This window comes from Salminus brasiliensis, chromosome 1, assembly GCF_030463535.1.
Source record: "Salminus brasiliensis chromosome 1, fSalBra1.hap2, whole genome shotgun sequence".
NCBI classification, from domain to species: domain Eukaryota; kingdom Metazoa; phylum Chordata; class Actinopteri; order Characiformes; family Bryconidae; genus Salminus; species Salminus brasiliensis.
Window position 1 is genome coordinate 78,640,912 of NC_132878.1, and position 17,543 is coordinate 78,658,454.

Genomic DNA, 17,543 nt, shown 5'->3' on the forward strand with positions numbered 1-17,543 from the left:
CATGGCTCTTCATGTGTCAGCTAATCACAGCAGGTCCCGCAGTTTGCAATGATATGTAGTGTCTGACTGCAGCACTTACCATGTAAACCGAGTGATGAGAGAGGGCTGATTTAGTGCACAGATCTGTTTAGCACTGATGTTGGCAGAGCCCCAGGTGAGATTTGCATTCAAAAGACTAGGTGCCCCATCACTGGGCAGTCCACACAGAGCTAAGCAAAAACAGAGAGTAAAAAGAACACTTTTATTGAAGTATTACTTCTTGTAACGATGCCACTGATCCGCTTTTGGTTCTCTGAAGAAGCTGCCAATGGATTGCGCTGTCAAGAATTCTGTTTGTAAATTTTCCACTATGTGAGTTTTACCCCAGTTTTAGACCTGATTCTTAGTCTGGCTGAGTGTGTGCTAGTTGGTTCTAGTCTGCCAGTTTTTAATCAGTAGACAGTTGGAGAGAATCGAGTAGTGTGTGAGGGATGCAGACTCTGAATTGTGTTTCAGACCAGTTGGGGCATATCAAACATGCTGGATTTTTGCTGTGGTGCCTTTAAATGTATATTGGGAAATGTGGACTTAGATTGTTAGGAATTAGTTGTTGTGTTAAACTAACCCCACAGTCCGGAGGCTGTACTTTAGCTCCCACTATGAATTATGTACATGCTCTAAAATCTATGTTCTATTTTACAACCTCCAATAAGAAAAATCTGTCTCACAATGGAAATTTGTATTTTCCTTGGTATAGCATAGTAATGAGAGTTTGGTACATGAATATTGTACACCACAAACACTGTTGTCTCCTCTTTTCTCCTCCTATTAAAAGCAAAAGACTTGTAAAAAATGTAAAAAAGGGTAATTTCCAATAGTGTGATATTTCAACACTTACCTAATCTAGTGAGGGTGCCATTATATGTGATCAAGGTACTGGATTGTAATAAGGCAGCCAGTGCCTCGCTGATTGTACACACATCTAGCGGCTGACTGAGTTGCAGTGCAACCAAACAGCTATACAGCCTAAGAAAAGAAAGGCACTTTAATTCTAAAAAGATGTGCATAATAAGGTTATGTTTACATAATTCACACACTAGCCATGTAAAGATTACCTTGTTCCATCACCACAACACTGTATGTTTACCCTCTGCAATCAGACAAAAACATGTTCTCAGGAAGCATATATGCAACAAATAAAATCATTTCAGTGATCATAACAGTGGGCCACAATGAACACCAGTAAAGATGTTTTACCTGATAATGACTGGAAACATTACACAGAGACCTGGCAGAAAAAAAGATCATTACATATACCAGTAGGGTATTTTGAGCTAAAGTATGCATATAAAATGTAGCACTATGGGGTTGGGTACATACGGCAGGACAGTTGAGTTGCACGGACAGTCAAGCTGTGTGATCTAGTGGATTTAGAAACAAAATGTTTTAAGAAATATAAAATCTGTGACTTAATTTTCTTATTCTTAGTCTGTAACTCAAAGGTCTTCACTCTTCACTAAGTATAGCTGACCTGAAATAATCTGATAATATACACTATATTGCCAAAAGTATTCACTTACCTATCCAAATAATTGAAATCAGGTCTTTTAATCAATTGCATGGCCAAATGTGTATAACACCATGCACCTAGGTATGCAGACTGCTTCTACAAAGAATGGGTCGCTCTCAGGAGCTCAGTGAATTCCAGCGTAGTACCATGATAAGATGCCAGCAGTGCAGGAAGTCTAATCACACTTCTCCGCCTGGCAATCCGATGGACGAGTCTGAGTTTGGCAGTTGCCAGGAGAACAGTCCTTGACTGCATTGTACCAAGTGTGAAGTTTGGTGGAGGGGGGCTTATGGTATGGGGTTGTTATTCAGGAGCTGGGATCAGCACCTTAGTTCCAGTGAAAGGAACTTCAGCATACCAAGAGATGCTGGTAAATCTCATGCTCCCCAATTTTACAGGAACAGTTTGGGGACGGCCTCTTCCTGTTCCAACATGACTGCGCACCAGAGCACAAAGCAAGGTCCATAAAGACATGGATGAGTGAGTTTGGTGTAGAAGAACTTGACTGGCCTGCAAAGAGTCCTGAGCTCAACTCGACAGAACACTTTTCAAATGTGCTTCTGGACGAATGTTCAAAAATTCCCATAAACACTAAACTCCGTTGTGGAAAGCCTTCCCAGAAGAGCTGAAGCTGTTATAGCTGCAAAGGGTTGTCCAACATTATATTAAACCCTATGGATTAAGAATGGGATGTCACTCAAGTTCATATGTGTGCAAAGGCAGGCGAGCGAATACTTTTGGCAATATATTGTATATTCTATCTCACTCTTTATCTCACTCTTTATGTACTTACTGTGTTCTTGACATCGTCGAATGTTACATTACGGCTCATGATATTCAGACTAAATCCATAAAATGCTTCTGAAACAGGTGGATAGGAAACACTGTGTCAGAATTACAAACATAAAAGCTACAAACATGCAAAAGATAGCTCCTAAATGGTGTATGCTCACCTGAGCGATTACAGAAGCTGTTACAGTTACAGTAGTACTGGGTGTTATCTGAGACACAGAAAAGGTTCAGTCAGCATTACATTAAAGCATGATTTGGGCAAAAAATGGCATATACACAATTTTATCCCTACCCTAAATGTAGCTGATGACCAAATATTGCTTAACCTTTCGCTTTAACTTAACTTTAACTGTGTTAAGTAATGTCAAATATATACATGCTTATGTACTTTCTGACACTACATCTCCAAAAATGGTACAAATCATCAACAATTCTTCACAGTAGCTGCTGAAGATGGTTTTAGCTGTTGTCAGTTTTTATAGATAATGGAATATCATACAATGTCATAAACTTTACAAGTAATTTTGAGATTACCCAACCTGCCGCAGTATGACATTATGTGATGTACTATTATCTATAATAGTACGTCATAAAATGTCACATTGCAGCAGGTTAAGTATGGTGCAAATGTGTGAAGATTTACGCCAGCAGTTTGCATGATGCTGATGATAAGCTTCCTTCACATTTGCCTCATTGTTCCAGTGGAAAACTCAGGAAGCAGATTTTGGACATCAACCATCGTTTGGCTGATCAGCTGATTTGGGATAAGTAAAGAATTATGTAGATTAGACGTATTCACTAATCTACTGCTTAAGCAGCACTGTAGCTTTAGTGTAGCTCAAGCATTTACAACACCAGACATAATGTGATTATTTCTCAGCATTGTTTTGATTTATTTGATTGATCATATAGTTAATACTCACTGTCATAAGACTGTGCCGGGGCTATATTCAGGCCATATGGGATGAAACCTCTGTTCTGAAATGAGCTGGTTGAGAAAACACCAGGCACCAGTTAAATGACCCAAAAGTTCCTATTCAGGCTTTCCACAACGTAAAATTATTGCAGATATAAATGATGAAAAAACATGTCATACCATGCAACACTGACTGGTGCCTCTTCTGCGCAGATTTCAGAGGAAGGCATGGAGGAGTTGCGGAACACAAAAACATCTCCAGGGGACGACATATTCTTTTCCAGACACAGGTTTCTTCCTACAGAGACACATTACTGAGTACTGCAGCAGTGCATAATCAATAGCCCATTCAACCTTAATGCTATTGTGGCTCATTGGGAGATGATTGATTACCTCTTACCCAGAGCTTCTTCATAAACTTTATAAAGGGCATAAATAATGCATTAGAATCAGGACCATATCTGGTCTCACCCACCCACTCTTGCCACCTCTCCAAGTAATTTAACATGTAAAGAGGAGTTTCCGCTTTTCTGCTGGAGGAGCTGCCTGATGGTGCATGAGTCTGAGGGCTGTGTTAACTTCATCATCACAGTGCAGTCAGTAGTTCTGTGATAGAGTGAGCAGCAGAGGGTTAGCTTCTTCGTTGGTCATATGGCTAGTGTGCTAACTGGCTAGTTGTACAAGATTATATTCTGGTATAAGCAGTATGTGTATAACAACATCAGCTGGTGTGGTGACCATGGTGCCCCACCCCTTGCCGAGCGGGTCTTGCCCAACATCATTAAGTACTGTATCACCTTATAAAAAAAATAACGACCTGTTTAGGCAACTTTTACCCCACCTGTTTTTGCCCATCAGGGTTCCCAGTGTAACGCATTAGCTCTGGAGCTGTCACAGTCTCCATTTACAACAATATCGTCTTTAACACTGATGAATACATTTCTTTTGTTTTTTTTTGTGTAAATAGTTTGTGTAAATGTAGCGTACATATTGCTATTTTATTCTTATATGTTTGTTATTATCTCTGTATATATGTTTTGTTCTTTACTTATTTTAGGTCATTTTATTAATTAGGTCATAAATTAGGTCATTTTATTAATTCTACATTACATTCTATTTCTACCTTATATTCTATCCTGTGGTTTCATGTGAGCATTTCACTGCTAGTTGTATTGTGCTTAACTATGTATGTAACAAATAAAACTTGAACATAGATAACTATGGAGCTTTTGTTATATCAGCTGTTAAATGTGTCATCGTATTATAGTTTTTTTTTTTTAAGATTACAGACCCCATTACCTTTGAGCCATTTAAACTCGCAGCCCAAAAAAGTTATATTATGCACATATATTCACATTTGCCATTAAAGTACCATTTAATAAGATGTGGCGTCCTCAGCATAAACAGTCAACAGCTCCTTAATTTCTGTGTGCTTCCTCCAAGCTTTTATGAAATTTGAGAGGAGGAACATGCCTGAAGCCCCTTCTCCAAATCTAATGTCCTATAAATACCATCAACTTGTTCACGTATCTCGACAAAGTCTTCGTAACCACCCCATTGCCTCCCTTAATTAACTCTGTCATCTCTGTTATCTGTCATTCCTGGCTTCACCTACTAGAGTGGGGGGAATAGCTTCCTACCACAAAGCTGAAGCCACCTGAAATTCAGGCCAAAGTTCTCAGAGTTCTCTCCCCTTTCTTCAGTCTCCTCCCAAATCATAAGCCGATGGCTTGGTCTTAACTAGCAACTCACTGTTCTAGTGGTATGCAGTTTCAGAAAAAACAGCTGAACCTGCCACTCCTGCACGCTGCTATCACACAGAAAGAGCGTGTACATTTCAATAAAACACTGTTTAAAGGATGCAAATTTGAATGCCACATGATTCTCCGAGAACATCTGGGTGTACTGTGATACCATTGATCAGGATTTTGGGAAAGCAGATAATTTTTTGCACACACTGCTTATACCAAAAGTTGTACCGAACTGCATCATCTTGCAACTAGCCTTTTTCTCAGTGAGATGCAATTTATACAATTTATAAAACAATAATGTGTTGCTTACTTGAAGTCAGTAATACCTCCACAATTCACGCCAATCACCTACAACAAAGACAATGGTCTCAAATGACACAGGATTTCAATCATACTTTGTAAGACTAAGCTCTGAACACATTCCATGTCAGCAAGAATTACCTGCAGTGTGATGGTTGAGCTATTTTGGTTTAATGTGGAAAACTAGTACAGAACAACAAAGACAGAGGGAAGAAATCAGTCAAATCCATAGAAAAATAAGGTACTTTGTCAAGAAATAACGATGTGCACATACCCAGGTCTTGACGTCTTGTTCACTTTTATTGGTTTCTGCTGCTGGCACCTCAACGCTGACTAACATCCAATAGCATGACGCTAAAAAGAAAGCGAGAGAGAGAGAGAGACAGAGAGAGAGAGAGAGAGAGAGAGAGAGAGAGAGAGAGAGAGAGAGAGAGAGAGAGAGAGAAAGGCAGGGTATTTATGCAACTTTTAATGTAACTTAAAAAATAAATAAATAATAAAGAGCAATGCAAAAAGTGTTACTAATACCAAATCTGTTTTTGCTTACTTTTGTTGTTACAGATCTGGAAAAGGTTGCACTGCACACTCACTGTTGACTCTGGAAAGAGGGGGATATTGTATTTATTGTACTTATTTTTTATTAGTTGGATAAAACTAATAAACTATATGTGTGTGTGTGTAGTGTGTTAAGTACTGTTTAGTTAACTTTAACATCTACTTTAACAACTACTTGTTGCCCATAAGGCTCACTGTGTAATGCATTAGCTTTAGAGCTGTCACACATTCACATATTCACATTCACAGCCTTCATATCTAACAATGTTTGTTAACAGGTGTCATACCCAAACTGCTCCCCAGTGTGTAACATTTGATAGCTGCTTTTGTTGTCACAGAGCTCTTATCCAGAGCTATAGGCCTAAATCTATAGTCTAAGCTTAGACACTACTGAACATACTACTCAACATACACTACACTTTGCCTAAGCACTCTTCCAACAGGTATGCAGAAATCTGAAAAGGTCAACGACCTACATTTTTGTGGAATTATTTTTTCCCTGATGTCCTCTTATGACATTTATATAAGTTGTATGCTATGCTCTACAAACATTAATTTTATGTGATTGTTTTCCAACCTGTTTTTATCCTTGAATATGATTTCTTTTTCATTCCAACAGCATAACATTTCTCAAAATAATGAGAAATCATATATAATAATAATATTTTACACCTGAACCATCAAAAGTATTCTCACAGGTCCACCAAGCAGGTGGACCTGTGACATGCTCTCCAAAGGCTGGTGTGTTCAGCTGAGCACATCATTTGGACCGAACGTCCTGACCTGCGGATCATCTACAACAAGCGGTGCTGGACCAGGATGATTATAAAAGACCTTAGCCATACAAGAAAAGGACTGTTCTCACTGTTGCAATCAGCACTTATTGTTACATATTCCATTCTAACATATTCCAGTTAGATTATTTCTGCATATATTTTTTATCTTTTTTTATATTTACTTTATCGTTAGGTTTAATATATTCCATCTTTAAATTATATCCTATAGTTTCATGTGAGCAGTGGTTCAATCAAAGCATTTCACTGCTAGTTGTACTGTGTGTGTCTATATGACAAACAAACTTTGATTTGAAAATAAATAAAAATATCTCAAAGTAATGGCTTAATATCTCACAATATTGAGGTAATATCTCAAAATAATGACTTAATGTCTCAAAATATTCAGATGGTGTCTCAAATTATTGCTTAGTGTCTCAAATTAACGACACTGTATCTTAAAGTAATGAACAGTTAAGTTAAATAAAGATATAGCATCTCAAAGTAATGACATTGTGTCTCATAATAATGTAGTCTCACTAATAGTGACAATAAGCAATTCACCTAATAAAAATAATATATATTTTTCACATTTTATTTCTTATTACAGTTAGAGTACAGCAATTGTATACCTGTGAATGAACTGTTGAACGTAGTTGCCAGCTGTGAATTGGTCTGGTTAACTGTAAGAGTGGTGGGAGCTAGTGTTTTTAGAGAGGTGTAAGGTATGTTCAGTCCAGTAGAGGTTGCTGTGGTGAGGCGGACCGTGGTGTTAACAGCTGATCCCTCGCTACTTTCCGTACTAGCTGCTGTGGGGGAAAGGGAGCTACTGGGATGACTGGAATGACTGGAATGGCTATTTTCTGTAGGGCTAATGACTGAATCTGCTGTTTTGGACATGGTTACAGTCTCCATTGTAGTAGATGCAAGAAAGGTGATAGGTGCAGATGTGTTTTCAGTAACAGGAGTGGCTGCACTAGTTGTCGCTGGGATGGGAATTCTCCCGGTAGAAAAAGGTGTGGTAGCAGCAACAGCAGCTGTAGTAGTAGAACTTGTAGTTGTTGTAGGTGGTACTGCTGCAGTGGCCGTACCCATGTTAGTATGGTCAGATGCAATAGAACTAGGAGTAACAACTGTAGCTGGAATTGTGGTTATTGTAGACGGTGTAGTAGTAGGACTTGTTGGACTAATTGTGGTGGCTGCTATGGGTGCAGCAGTAGTATGCCCAGTAGTAGGACTAGATCTAATAGCGCTAGGAGTAGTAGTTAAAAGTTGACTTGTGTTTGTGTTGGTACCTGTAGTAGTAGCGCTTATAGTTGTGATGGTTGTGGCTGACGTTGTGAGTGCAACTGTATCTGTGGTTGTAGCTGTAGACATAGAACTTGTATTTGCGATGGCTGGAGTAATAGGTGCAGAAGTTATGTTTATGGTAGTAACCATAGTAGAAGATGTGGTAGTACTAGCAGTACCAGTGGTATATGAACTTGTGTTTGTGGTGGTGTCTCTATTAGCAGTACTTGTTGTGGTGGTTCCTGTAGCTGAAGTGGTGGGGACAACAGTAGTATTCCTGATATGAATTATGGCTGCAGAACCTGTGGCCATGTTGGTAATTGTAGTGGAACTTGTAGTTGTAGTGGTTGCTGTAGCTGCAGCTGCAGAAGAATTTGTGGGAGGAACTATGGTAGTAGGCGTAGTTATGGCAGAGGTACTTGTAGTAGTTACTGTAGCTGTAGTAGCAAGACTTGTAGAGTTGACAAGAGTTGTAGTAGTTGTCTCAGTAGTGTTTGCAGCAGTAGTATTTGTGGATGAGTCTGTGGTGGCAACTATGGTAGTAGGTGTAGATGTAGTATTACTAGAATCAGCATTTGTAGGTGGACTTGTTGTAAAAGTAGCTATAGTTGTATGTCTTGTTGTTGTAGTGGTTGCTGTGGCTGCAGTTGTTGCTGGTACTGAAGAATTTGTGGTAGGAACTAGGGTAGCAGGTGTAGTTATGGCAGGGGCACTTGTAGTAGTAGGACTTGTAGTTGTTGTAGTTGTGTCAGTAGTAGCTGTAGCAAATGTATTCAAGGATGCAGTTATAGTAGCAGGTGTAGATGTTGTAAGACCAGGAGCAGCAGTTGTAGTTGTGAATTTAGCTACAGTAGTAGGACTTGTAGTTGTAGTAGTGTTTGTGTCAATAATGGCTGCAGCAGTAGAATCTGTAGTAGTAACTATGGCAGTAGGGGTAGCAGTACTAGCAGTACCAGTGGTATATGGACTTGTTGTAGCTGTGGTGATAACTGTAGTATGGCTTGTAGTTGTAATGGTTGCTGTGGCTGCAGTAGTTGTTGGTACAGAAGAATTTGTGGTAGGAACTATTGTAGTAGGCGTAGTTGTAGCAGGGGCACTTGTAGTAGTGACTGTAGTTGTAGTAGTTGTCTCGGTAGTGGCTGAAGCAGTAGTATTTGTGGATGAGTCTGTGGTGATAACTATGGTAGTAGGTGTAGATGTACTAGAATCAGCAGTTGTAGGTGGGCTTATAGTGGTGAATGTAGCTACAGTACCAGGACTTGTAGTTGTAGTAGTGTTTTTGTCAATAATGGCTGCAGCAGTAAAATCTGTAGAAGCAAATATGGCAGTAGAGGTAGTAGTACCAGCAGTACCTGTGGTATATGGACTTGTGGTGGTGTCTGTATTAGCAGTACTTGTTGTTGTGGTTTCTGTGGCTGAAGTAGTGGGAACATCAGTAGTATTTGTGGTTGTAATTATGGTGGTATGATTAGATGTAGTAGTACTAGGAGTAACAGTTGCTGAAAGACTTGTAGCTGTGGTGATAACTGTAGTATGGCTTGTAGTTGTAGTGGTTGCTGTGGCTGCAGTTGTTACTGGTATAGATAAATTTGTGGTAGGAACTATGGTAGTAGGTGTAGTTATAGCAGGGGCACTTGTAGTAGTGACTGTAGCTGTAGTAGTAGAACTTGTAGTTGTTGTAGTTGTCTCAGTAGTGGTTGCTGAAGTAGTGTATGTGGATGAGTCTGTGGTGTCAACTATGGTAGTAGGTGTAGATGTACAGGAATCAGCAGTTGTTGGTGGGCTTATGGTGGTGAATGTAACTACAGTATCAGGACTTGTAGTTGCAGTAGTGTTTGTGTCAATAGTGGCTGCAGTAGTAAAATCTGTAGTAGTAACTATGGCAGTAGAGGTAGTAGTACCAGCAGTACCTGTGGTATATGGACTTGTGGTGGTGTCTGTATTAGCAGTACTTGTTGTTGTGGTTCCTGTGGCTGAAGTGGTGGGAACAACAGTAGTATTTGTGGTAGTAATTATGCTGGTATGATTAGATGTAGTAGTACTAGGAGTAGCAGTTGCTGAAAGAGTCGTAGCTGTGGTGATAACTGTAGTATGGCTTGTAGTTGTAGTGGTTGCTGTGGCTGCAGTTGTTGCTGGTATAGATAAATTTGTGGTAGGAACTATGGTAATAGGTATAGTTATAGCAGGGGCACTTGTAGTAGTGACTGTAGCTGTAGTAGTAGAACTTGTAGTTGTAGTTGTCTCAGTAGTGGTTGCTGAAGTAGTGTATGTGGATGAGTCTGTGGTGTCAACTATGGTAGTAGGTGTAGATGAACTAGAATCAGCAGTTGTTGGTGGGCTTATAGTGGTGAATGTAGCTACAGTATCAGGACTTGTAGTTGCAGTAGTGTTTGTGTCAATAGTGGCTGCAGTAGTAAAATCTGTAGTAGTAACTATGGCAGTAGAGGTAGTAGTACCAGCAGTACCTGTGGTATATGGACTTGTGGTGGTGTCTGTATTAGCAGTACTTGTTGTTGTTGTGGTTCCTGTGGCTGAAGTGGTGGGAACAACAGTAGTATTTGTGGTAGTAATTATGCTGGTATGATTAGATGTAGTAGTACTAGGAGTAACAGTTGCTGAAAGAGTCGTAGCTGTGGTGATAACTGTAGTATGGCTTGTAGTTGTAGTGGTTGCTGTGGCTGCAGTTGTTGCTGGTATAGATACATTTGTGGTAGGAACTATGGTAGTAGGTGTAGTTATAGCAGGGGCACTTGTAGTAGTAGGACTTGTAGTTGTTGTAGTTGTGTTAGTATTGGCTGTAGCAGATGTATTTAAGAATGCAATTATGGTAGCAAGTGTAGATGCCGTATCACCACGAGCAGCAGTTGCTGGTGGACTTGTAGTAGTGACTGTAGCTGTAGTAGTAGGACTTGTAGTTGTAGTAGTTGTCTCAGTAGTGTTTGCAGCAGTAGTATTTGTGGATGAGTCTGTGGTATCAACTATAGTAGTAGGTGTAGATTTAGTATTGCTAGAATCAGCATTTGTAGGTGGCCTTGTTGTGATTGTAGCTATAGTTGTAGGACTTGTAGTGGTTGTTGTGGCTGCAGTTGTTGCTGGTACTGAAGAATTTGTGGTAGGAACTATGGTAGTAGGCGTAGTTATAGCAAGGACACTTGTAGTGGTAGGACTTGTAGTTGTTGTTGTTGTGTCAGTAGTGGCTGTAGCAGATGTATTCAAGGATGCAATTATGGTAGTAGGTGTAGATGCCATATCACCATGAGCAGCAGTTGCAGGTGGACTTGTAGTAGTGACTGTAGCTGTAGTAGTAGGACTTGTAGTTGTAGTAGTGTTTGTGTCAATAGTGGCTGCAGAAGTAGAATCTGCAGTAGTAACTATGGCAATAGGGGTAGTAGTACTAGCAGTACCAGTGGTATATGGACTTGTTAAAAGACTTGTAGCTGTAGTGATAACTGTAGTATGGCTTGTAGTTGAAATGGTTGCTGTGGCTGCAGTAGTTGCGGGTACAGAAGAATTTGTGGTAGTAACTATGATTGTAGGCATAGTTATAGCAGGGGCACTTGTAGTAGTGACTGTAGCTGTAGTAGCAGGACTTGTAGTCGTAGTTGTCTCAGAAGTGGCTGCAGAAGTAGTGTATGTGGATGAGTCTGTGGTGTCAACTATGGTAGTAGGTGTAGATTTCCTAGAATCAGCAGTTGGAGGTTGACTTGTAGTGGTGAATGTAGCTACAGTATCAGGACTTGTAGTTGCAGTAGTGTTTGTGTCAATGGTGGCTGCAGTAGTAAAATCTGTAGTAGTAACTATGGCAGTAGAGGTAGTAGTACCAGCAGTACCTGTGGTATATGGACTTGTGGTGGTGTCTGTATTAGCAGTACTTGTTGTTGTTGTGGTTCCTGTGGCTGAAGTGGTGGGAACAACAGTAGTATTTGTGGTAGTAATTATGCTGGTATGATTAGATGTGGTAGTACTAGGAGTAACAGTTGCTGAAAGAGTCGTAGCTGTGGTGATAACTGTAGTATGGCTTGTAGTTGTAGTGGTTGCTGTGGCTGCAGTTGTTGCTGGTATAGATAAATGTGTGATAGGAACTATGGTAGTAGGTGTAGTTATAGCAGGGGCACTTGTAGTAGTGACTGTAGCTGTAGTAGTAGGACTTGTAGTTGTAGTTGTCTCAGTAGTGGTTGCTGAAGTAGTGTATGTGGAAGAGTCTGTGGTGTCAACTATGGTAGTAGGTGTAGATTTACTAGAATCATCAGTTGTTGGTGGGCTTATAGTGGTGAATGTAGCTACAGGATCAGGACTTGTAGTTGTCTCAGAAGTGGCTGCAGAAGTAGTATATGTGGATGAGTCTGTGGTGATAAATGTAGTATGCCTTGTAGTTGTAGTGGTTGCTGTAGCTGCAGTAGTTGTTGGTACAGAAGAATTTGTGGTAGTAACTATGATTGTAGGCATAGTTATAGCAGGGGCACTTGTAGTAGTGACTGTAGCTGTAGTAGCAGGACTTGTAGTCGTAGTTGTCTCAGAAGTGGCTGCAGAAGTAGTGTATGTGGATGAGTCTGTGGTGTCAACTATGGTAGTAGGTGTAGATTTCCTAGAATCAGCAGTTGGAGGTGGACTTGTAGTGGTGAATGTAGCTACAGGATCAGGACTTGTAGTTGTCTCAGAATTGTCTGCAGAAGTAGTATATGTGGATGAGTCTGTGGTGTCAACTATGGTAGTAGGTGTAGATGTATTAGAATCAGCAGTTGTAGGTGGACTTGTAGTTGTGAATGTAGCTATAGTTGTATGACTTGTAGTTGTAGTAGTGTTGGTGTTAATAGTGGCTGCAGTAGTAAAATCTGTAGTAGTAACTATGGCAGTAGAGGTAGTATTACCAGCAGTACCTGTGGTATATGGACTTGTGGTGGTGTCTGTATTAGTAGTACTTGTTGTTGTGGTTCCTGTGGCTGAAGTGGTGGGAACATCAGTAGTATTTGTGGTTGTAATTATGCTAGTATGATTAGATGTAGTAGTACTAAGAGTAAGAGTTCCTGATTGACTTGTAGCTGTGGTGATAACTGTAGTATGGCTTGTAGTTGTAGTGGTTGCTGTGGCTGCAGTTGTTACTGGTATAGATAAATTTGTGGTAGGAACTATGGTAGTAGGCGTAGTTATAGCAGGGGCACTTGTAGTTGTAGTACTTGTAGTCATTGTAGTTGTGTCAGTATCGGCTGTAGCAGATGTATTCAAGGATGCAATTATGGCAGCAGGTGTAGTTGCCATATCACCACGAGCAGCAGTTGCTGGTGGACTTGTAGTAGTGACTGTAGCTGTAGTAGTAGGACTTGTAGTTGTAGTAGTTGTCTCAGTAGTGTTTGCAGCAGTAGTATTTGTGGATGAGTCTGTGGTGTCAACTATGGTAGTAGGTGTAGATGTAGTATTACTAAAATCAGCATTTGTAGGTGGACTTGTTGTGATTGTAGCTATAGTTGTATAACTTGCTGTTGTAGTGGTTGCTGTGGCTGCAGTTGTTGCTGTTACTGAAAAATGTGTGGTAGGAACTAGGGTAGTAGGCGTAGTTATAGCAGAGCCACTTGTAGAAGGGACTGTAGCTGTAGTAGGAGGAGTTGTAGTTGTGTCAGTAGTGGCTGTAGCAAATGTATTCAAGGATGCAGTTATAGTAGCAGGTGTAGATATTGTAAGACCAGGAGCAGCAGTTGTAGTTGTGAATGTAGCTACAGTAGTAGGGCTTGTAGTTGTAGTAGTGTTTGTATCAATAATGGCTGCAGCAGTAGAATCTGTAGTAGTAACTATGGCAGTAGGGGTAGCAGTACTAGCAGTACCAGTGGTATATGGACTTGTTAAATGACTTGTAGCTGTGGTGATAACTGTAGTATGGCTTGTAGTTGTAATGGTTGCTGTGGCTGCAGAATTTGTGATAGGAACTATGGTAGTAGGCGTAGTTATAGCAGGGGCACTTGTAGTTGTGACTGTAGTTGTAGTAGTTGTCATGGTAGTGGCTGCAGCAGTAGTATTTGTGGATGAGTCTGTGGTGTCAACTATGGTAGGAGGAGTAGATGTACTAGAATCAGCAGTTGTAGGTTGGTTTATAGTGGTGAATGTAGCTACAGTATCAGGACTTGTAGTTGCAGTAGTGTTTGTATCAATAATGGCTGCAGCAGTAAAATCTGTAGTAGTAACTATGGCAGTAGAGGTAGTAGTACCAGCAGTACCTGTGGTATATGGACTTGTGGTGGTGTCTGTATTAGCAGTACTTGTTGTTGTTGTGGTTCCTGTGGCTGAAGTGGTGGGAACAACAGTAGTATTTGTGGTAGTAATTATGGTGGTATGATTAGATGTAGTAGTACTAGGAGTAACAGTTGCTGAAAGAGTCGTAGCTGTGGTGATAACTGTAGTATGGCTTGTAGTTGTAGTGGTTGCTGTGGCTGCAGTTGTTGCTGGTATAGATACATTTGTGGTAGGAACTATGGTAGTAGGTGTAGTTATAGCAAGGGCACTTGTAGTAGTGACTGTAGCTGTAGTAGTAGGACTTGTAGTTGTTGTAGTTGTCTCAGTAGTGGTTGCTGAAGTAGTGTATGTGGATGAGTCTGTGGTGTCAACTATGGTAGTAGGTGTAGATACTACTGTACTAGAATCAGCAGTTGTAGGTGGGTTTGTAGTTGTGAATGTAGCTATAGTATTATGACTTGTAGTAGTTTTTGGGTCAGTATTGGCTGCAGCAGTAGAATCTGTAGTAGTAACTATGGCAGTAGGGGTAGTAGTACTAGAAGTACCACTGGCACTTGTAGTAGTGATTGTAGCTGTAGTAGTAGGACTTTTAGTTATTTTAGTTGTGTCAGTAGTGGCTGTAGCAACTGTGTTCAAGCATGCAATTGTGGTAGCAGGTGTAGATGCCGTATTACCAGGAGCAGCAGCTGGAGGTGGACTTGTAGTTGTGAATGTAGCTACAGTATTAGGACTTGTAGTTGTAGTAGTGTTTGTGTCCGTAGTGGTTGCAGCAGTAGGATCTGTAGTACCAATTATGGTAGTAGAGCTAGATGTTGTAGTACTGGGAGCAGCAGTTGTAGGTGGACTTGTAGCTGTGGTGCTAGCTGTAGTAGCAGAACTTGCAGTTGTGGTTGCTGCTATGGCTGCAGTAGTGGCTGCAGAAATAGTATTTGTTGTAGTAACTATGGTAGAACGGGTAGATGTAGTAGTACTAGACGGACCAGTGGTAAATGGATTTGTGTTTGTGGTGGTATCTCTATTAGTAGTACTTGTTGTTGTGGTTCCTGTGGCTGAAGTGATGGGGACAACAGTAATATTTGTGGTAGTAATTATGGTGGTGGGATTAGATGCTCTGGGAGTAACAGTTTCTGGCAGACTTGTAGCTGTGGTGATAACTGTAGTATTATGCGTACTTGTAGTGGTTGCTATGGCTACAGTAGTGACTGGCAGAGCAGAATCTGTGGTAGGAGCAATGGTAGTAGGCGTAGATATTGTAGTTGCACTTGTAATAATGACTGTAGGTATAGTAGTAGGACTTGTAGTCGTAGTAGTTGTTGTGTCAGTAGTGGCTAAAGCAGCAGTGTTTGTGGATGCAACTATGGTAGCAGGTGTAGATGCAGTATCACTAGGAACAGCAGTTGCATGTGGACTTGTAATTGTGGTCATAACTATAGTAGGGTTTGTTTCATTGACTGCTATAGCAGCAGTAGTGTTTGTGGTAGTACCTTTGGTAGTAGGTGTAGATGCAGAATCACTAGGATTGGCCGTTGTATGTGGACTTGTAGCATCAGATGTCGGAGGAGCTGTATTAATGATGGTAGCTACAGTAGGAGAATTTTGTAGTTGTATTTGTAGTTGTGTAATTGCAGAGGTTATTATGGCTGCAGGGTTAAAGGTAGTCGGAGTAGTCACGGTAGTGCCAGGAGTTGCAAATGTAGGTAGGCTTGTAGCTTGCATTGTAGCTGTAATAGCTGGATTTGTAGTTTTGGTGGCTGCATTGGTAGTAGGAGAAGATGTAGCAGTGAAACTAGTAGCAGAAGTTGTGGTGGCAGGAGTAGTAGTTCCCGGGGTAGTTGTTATAGTTACAGCAGTAGTATCTGTAGGAGGAGTAGGAGCAGCACTTGTAGGTGGAGAACTAGCCGTGTGATTTGCTATATAAGTGAAGGCAAACATTTCAAGTTAGGAGATACAAACTCACATGCACATCCTTTGACTTTCACACCTTCTACAACATGTTAGATACTATGGAAATGTATTATAAAACTTGAGATTTGCATGCACACCCACGCAAACACCCTCACACACACAGACACACTGTTTCAAGCCTGCCAGTAGCATACTACAATAGTCCCTATTGCTCACTGACCTTGCTGTTGAGGGGCATTCATTGTAGAAGAGATCAAGGCCAGTGTGGAGAGAAATGGAGCTGAGAGAGGAGGGACAGAAGTTATTAGAACAAAAAGAAAGAGAGAAAAACACAGCCTCTTTAACAGAGAGCTTGAGTCTAGAGTGTGTCGTCACAACAGTCTGTGCACTTACCTGCAGTGGAGGAAAAATCTCGGGCAATCGAACTGGTTGTCACTGTAAGAGAATTACACATTCAACCATGATCTTTAGCAAAAAAAAAAAAAATTCATAAAATAAGTATTCAATGCTCTCAGTAGGAAAACTCAGTCTTAACCTATGTTTACCGCATGGTTAGTAAAATAACACTGACATTGCACTCACCCGTAGTTTGTGCTTCTCCCTCGCGTTTGACCCGTAAATGGCCTAAAAGATTGAGCATGCCTACAGGAAAGTCATGCACAAAAAGTGAAGAACCAAGAGCAGATGATTTAACTACCATTACTGTCAGTTAGGGGTAGACTGATCATGATTTTTTCTGAATCCTGATTCCCAGAGTATTTTTGTTTTTACCAGCCAATGTGTTTTTACTTACTCAACTTTTGCATTTTACCTGTAGCTCACACTTTTGAGAATAAATAAACCCAGTAAATCTAAACAGACTGGCTGATGAATAGGTCTAACAAATGCATTTATGCATGTATTGATGTATCAAATTTGTTTCATTTTTTCATTTACATTTTTCAGTATTAAGAAAAATACACTGATGAGCCAAAACAGTATAATCACCCATGGATGAGGTGAATAGCATTAATTATCTTATGACAATGAAGGATGTCATTGTCTGGGATATGCGTTAGATGGCAACTAAAACAGTAGGTTCTCGTAGTCGGCATGTTGCATCTTTAAGCAACTATGACAAGGACTAAATTAATATGGCTAGACGAATGGGTCACAGAACAGGAGGACTTTTAGGCTCATTCAAAACTCAGGCAGAGCATTTTTTGCTTTTCACCATTCAAGCCATCTCAGGTAAATACAATGATATTGAGTTCTGGATTCAGGGAAGGTCAGTCCATTGTCGTGAGAACGCCACTGTCAGAAGCTACTTTGTTGGACTCCTTGTTTAAATGTTCTTCTTCTGCATCTGTTTCCTTTTCTCAGTAGGAACTTCTAGACTCTAGGAATGACACATGGAAACACTTGTGAACTGTTTCAGATCTGAAGCAAGAAGGGAGCTTGATTTTCTATTTTAGTGATCTGCTAGGTTCTTAGTTATTTTTCAATGCTTA

The 17,543-nt window shown here is 40.4% G+C and overlaps 1 protein-coding gene across 1 annotated transcript; it reads right to left on the bottom strand.

Moving 5' to 3' along the window:
- Window positions 1-75: 75 nt before the first annotated feature.
- On the bottom strand, window positions 76-16,693 carry LOC140554771 (uncharacterized). The gene is made up of 18 exons (XM_072678171.1): window positions 16,636-16,693; window positions 16,447-16,488; window positions 16,274-16,333; window positions 15,633-16,058; window positions 5,856-5,906; window positions 5,583-5,662; window positions 5,450-5,491; window positions 5,319-5,356; window positions 3,733-3,863; window positions 3,438-3,555; window positions 3,265-3,329; window positions 2,503-2,550; window positions 2,343-2,410; window positions 1,360-1,400; window positions 1,237-1,267; window positions 1,095-1,129; window positions 878-1,005; window positions 76-209 (listed from the first exon to the last, which is right to left on the bottom strand). Exons 1-18 carry the CDS (start codon window positions 16,691-16,693, stop codon window positions 76-78), a joined length of 1,596 nt encoding a protein of 531 aa, XP_072534272.1.
- Window positions 16,694-17,543: the final 850 nt, after the last annotated feature.

Coding starts and splice junctions, on each gene's coding strand:
- LOC140554771 (XM_072678171.1), bottom strand. CDS start 16,693: ATGCTCAATCTTTTAGGCCATTTACGGGTCAAACGCGAGGGAGAAGCA. Junction 2,551..3,264: donor CCCGGCACAGTCTTATGACA/GTGAGTATTAAC, acceptor TCTGTGTCTCAG/ATAACACCCAGTACTACTGT. Junction 1,130..1,236: donor ATGTTTCCAGTCATTATCAG/GTAAAACATCTT, acceptor GTCTGATTGCAG/AGGGTAAACATACAGTGTTG.